Below are 4924 nucleotides of genomic sequence, written 5' to 3' on the forward strand. Positions count from 1 at the left end.
TGAGTGTTGTGGCAGTGTTAGGCATAGGCACACCTTGTGCTGTGCTGTCAGATAATGGCCTTGTACCGTGTAAGGATTTGTCACTTGTATTGGTGTAATAAAATGATGATTGACCAGTAGCCAGGCAGGAAGCATAGGTGGAGCGATCACAACAGGAGAATTCTGGAAAGAGGAAAGACTCAGTCTGAAGTCATCACCTAGATGCAGAGGACTTAAGGTGAGAATGCCTCAGTGATAAAAGGTACCAAGCCACATGGCTAACAAAGGCAGGCATCATGGGTTGATGTAAGATATGAGTTAATTAATGAGAAACCTGAGCTAATAGGCCAACTGGTTTATAATCTCAACTGTGTTATTGTATCAACCTGTTTGTGGGTTGTTACCTGTTGAGGTGATCTACACTCATGGAATAACCCATTCTAAAACTTACTGGATTAAATAACACTGACTTAATTTTCTTAAACATTTCTGTTTGTTAATGAATTTCAGTTGGAGTTTTCTTTTTTCAATGTCTTTGTCATCTGGGCTCATGACTATCTGCTGTCTATAATCTCTGGGATATAAAAGATATTTCTTAGAGGTTTATAGTCATTTTGGATGTTGCCTGGTATTATTACTAACCTGGAAGTTTGAATAATGTTACTTATATGCATGTTTTCAGTGCTGGTCAGTTAATACTATCATCTTTATAAGAATCAGTATGTAAGCATATAATTTACATCAGTAAATATTATATACTACTAATAAAAACGTAGGAAGGTCAGTAATTAAAATATCAAGGCTCACAGATGACTTGTTGAAGAGTAGAGAGCAAGTGAATGTTTACATATTGGCTCTGATCTACTTTCTTTCCTTTTGTTGATGTCCAAATGACTCATGACCACAGTTAAGGCCAGCACAACAACTGCCTCAGAACTCACAATATAAATGATTATTTGAGATGTTTATCAGAGACTTTCAGGATAAAGAACATTTTCTTCTGTTCAGCTTACTAATTTATGGGGATAGTTATTTACTTTTACTCTTACTTCGCTGATTTTATCATAACTGATTATGAGAAGAAAATCAAATCCTCATATGTTGTGTTCCCAGGTTACAAGGTGGTAAAACATCTGTTGCCAATGGTAACCTATGTCACTGGCTTCAGCAAACTGCGTATATATTTGTCACAATTCTCTATATGCTTTTAGCTGAAGAAATCTATTAATTTCAAATGTGTGACATATTTGAATGAAGTAAGAACAACAACTAATGTAGTGCCACAACACTGTGTGGGATGTAATCGTGAAGCTGTCAAGATTTGAGCAGAATGGAAGACATTAGCATTGATCATCAGTGTCTTGTAACTTCTTTCATCAAGCTAAATCGTAGTAACATCTGGAGTCTTTAATTGTGCCTCACATTTAGTTCAGAATATTATAAGTGCCAATTAAAGGAGTTGGAAAAGGCAAACTAAGGTAACCAATTCCAAGAAATAACATATTTTCTTTAACAACCACCTGCCTTCAAAAATAGTTATTGAATTACACTTTCCTTGCCAGTCTCTCGTATTTCAATGTAATTCTGCACTCTGAAAGATTTTTAAAAAATAGGCGTATATTATCTCCTTTGTTTGTTGCTTCTGTCTTATTTGCTTTCAAACTTTTCAGTAAACTTGCAACCTTTACCTTGTTTTTCAAGACAGGATTTTTGTATGTATCCTTTGCTATGCTAAAACTCACTGTGTAGACCAGGCCGTCCTAGAACTCAGATACTGCACTTCTTACATCCATTTCTTTTTCAGAATTAAGTTGGAAATTGACTTTCTGGGATTTATTTGTGTAGTATCTAAGCATTTATTTCAATAATACATTGTTTATTTATTATTTTATAAGCTTTATTTAAAAACTTTCGAAATATATAAAAATTTCATACACCAAAATTAATCATAATGAAAGTGTATACAATCAATACAATTAGAACAGGCATTTGAGGAGGAAGATACAGATATTTTTGTAGCTTTGCTACTTGAGTATTGGAAATATTTTATTAATTGACTCACTCGCAAAACAAGCAACAAATAAAAACCCAGTTCATAATTAGAACTATAAAACCAATTAGGTTTATTTTCTATTCTATAACTCATATCCCTAACCTGGATATGGTAAATGCAGGTAAAATATTTTGAGTTAAACTTATATTTGACTATGTAAAATATCAATGTATTTCCAAAAATCAAACCTATGCAAAAGCAATTTAACCATAGTTCTTCTTCATCTTTAATTATTTTACTCTCATTTTACTTATCCCTATATTTTTTCAGTGCAAAAAGTTCTGTGTTTCTCATTTATCCTCCTAGTATCTCTTTTTGGAAATGAAATAAATATAATTTTTATATTCTCTTTCATATTAAACACCCCCTCTCTCAAGCAAAGACTCAGTTGGTCTTTTCCCATGCATTCACAAATCTTAGAAATCTACATATCATGGGAATATATTTCCTTATTCTTCTTATAGACAATTTTTTTGGTTTGCACTATTGTAATAAAAGGTTTTCAATCTTTAGCATGGGTATTTGAATAACTTGAAACACTTTTATGTTAAATATCAATTAGAATAAGCCACTTTGTACTTGTGGCTCCTTGTATAGTTGAAGAATGTCATTTAGAAGTGCATGTGGCACTACATACCTGTAATCCTGCAACTTGGAGACAGAGGATCATGAGTTTGTGGGCAGCTTGTCCTCATAATTAGATCCTGTTAGATAATAAAAGAGAGAAAGACAATTGAAAGTCTACTCTATTAAAACATTGACTACCCATACAGTTTGTTTCACACTACAATGACTATGATGAAGATAATTGTTGTGTGTATGCATTTTCATCACCATAAAGTCAATAACTCATTAGGCTGAAACATACTAATTTGGCAACTGTCTTTAATAAATGATTCCCATAGCTCAGAACTTGCAGGGGCCTCTCAGTCATATATCAGTTTAAGAATTATATACCACTACCCTGTGATGTGGGAGGTCCGTCTGTATATGTATTGCTTTTGTTAGTTGATGAATAAAACTGTTTCAGCCAATGGCTTAGCAGAGTAAAGCAAGGTGGGAAATCTGAAGAGAGAGAGAAAGAGAGAGAGAGAGAGAGAGAGATGGTGGATTAGAGGTAGGTGCCATGTAGCCACTGAAGGAGAAAATCACCAAAAGATTATTGGTAAGCCACAGCCTGTGGCGATACATAGATGAATAGAAATGGGTTGTTTAAGATGTAAGGGTAGGAGTATGCCTAGGCTATTGGACAAACAGTATTTTAACTAATAAAACTATTCAGGTCTCGGGGACTGGGAAACGAAAGTGCAGTCTCAGTTTACAACTCTGCTTGGAGTGAGTTGCTAACTGCAACATCACCTGACTAACATGGGGAATTCTCAAGTGAAGTACAATATGGAAACAGAAGTATATATTCTTTAACTATAATAAAGGAGCAAACACTCATACAAATACAAATACTAGGTCTAAATTGGAACAACCTCATTGCTTATAACTTTCCTCTATGCCTATTTTATTTCACAATTTCATATGTTTTCCCAAGTGTACTACTGCCCTGAATTGCATGGAAACAAATTCTTACAGTTTCACCATACATAAATGCACCCTAAACTCTACTTTGAAAAATTTAGACATATAGAGAAGTTCCAAATACTGTTATTAAGTTCCTCTAAATTCTTTGCCTAATTGAATTGCTGCTAATTGCTCTCAATTTTATTGTCTTCTCATGATTGCTACAGTTTTGGTTACTGTTTTCTTTAGAGTAGAATGTTTCAGTTTTGATTATTTCATACATAATAAAGTTTATTTTGAAGCTCCCATTTCCTCGCTATTGCTATTGATAATCTTATTGGGATAATCATACTTGGCATATGAATCTGACCTTCTAGTGGGTAAGTATTTAATCTCTTTTTTTTTTATTATAAATACACATTTTTTGTTAGGTGACAGAGGGCATAGACGGTGCTGTACAGAGCTGGTTTAGGCTTGGGGCCAAACACCACAGAGACAAAGACTGAGTCCACCCAGCAGGGCAGGCCAGGCAGCATTCTGGGGCCTGTAACACTTGGTTGGTCGGAAAGAGTCACTGGGAGTCTCATTCAGGGCTGGCGGGGCCCTAGACATCTTGGAAGCTCCTTGGTCCAGTCCGATTGAGGTCGCGGGTGGTGTTGCAGTGGCACCTAGGCTCAGCTTATGTCATTCAGGGCCTGGTGGGACAGGAGGGCGTCAGGAAGATGTCTAAGATGTGCAGGACGAGGAGTCACAGCAGGGAGACTGGCAGGCCACTCACCTTGCGGGTGAACTCGGGCAGCACAAAGGCTGCGCGGTGCATGTCCGTGTTATAGTATTTCAGCTGCATCTGCTCTACCTGGGCCTGTGTCAGCTGCTGCACAGGCTCCCGGAAGTTGGTGCTCGGGTTTTTGCTACATAGCATGAAACCAATCTGGCCGCTTGGGTAGGTGGGGATGGTGCAGTAGGCATAGCCCACCACAGGGAAGAGAGATTTGCAGAAGTGCCTCATCTCCTTGATGAGGTCCAGGTGCAGCCACTGGCACTCACCCTGGCAGCAAAGGATGCCATCTTCCTTGAGTGCTGTCTTCATGAGCTGGTAATAGGACTCCTTGAAGAGGCTCTCAGCGGGGCCCATGGGGTCCGAGGTGTCGGTGATGATGACGTCGAAGGCATCTTGGTTCTGTTTCATGAACTCAAAGCCATCACCCACGTGGAGGGTCAGCTTAGAGCTAGAATAACCGATGGCCATACCCGGCAGAAACTTCTTAGAGACTTCAATGACATCCTCATCGATCTCACACTGGACCACAGACTCCACAGACGGGTGCTTCACCACTTCCCGTAGGACGCCCCCATCTCCACCCCCGATGATCAGCACCT

General features: G+C 38.0%; 1 protein-coding gene across 1 annotated transcript in view; it reads right to left on the reverse strand.

Moving 5' to 3' along the window:
- Positions 1-3919: 3919 nt before the first annotated feature.
- LOC101993084 (spermidine synthase-like) overlaps positions 3920-4924 on the reverse strand; it is a 3447-nt gene continuing 2442 nt past the window's right edge. Inside the window, exons 2-3 of the mRNA XM_005343158.2 lie at positions 4323-4922; positions 3920-4239 (exon numbers count right to left, since the gene is read on the reverse strand). Of these exons, the coding sequence (XP_005343215.1) occupies positions 4219-4239; positions 4323-4922 (621 nt within the window). The 3' untranslated portion in view covers positions 3920-4218. The remainder of the gene's footprint in view (positions 4240-4322; positions 4923-4924) is intronic.

Source organism: Microtus ochrogaster, chromosome 1, assembly GCF_000317375.1.
Source record: "Microtus ochrogaster isolate Prairie Vole_2 chromosome 1, MicOch1.0, whole genome shotgun sequence".
NCBI lineage: Eukaryota > Metazoa > Chordata > Mammalia > Rodentia > Cricetidae > Microtus > Microtus ochrogaster.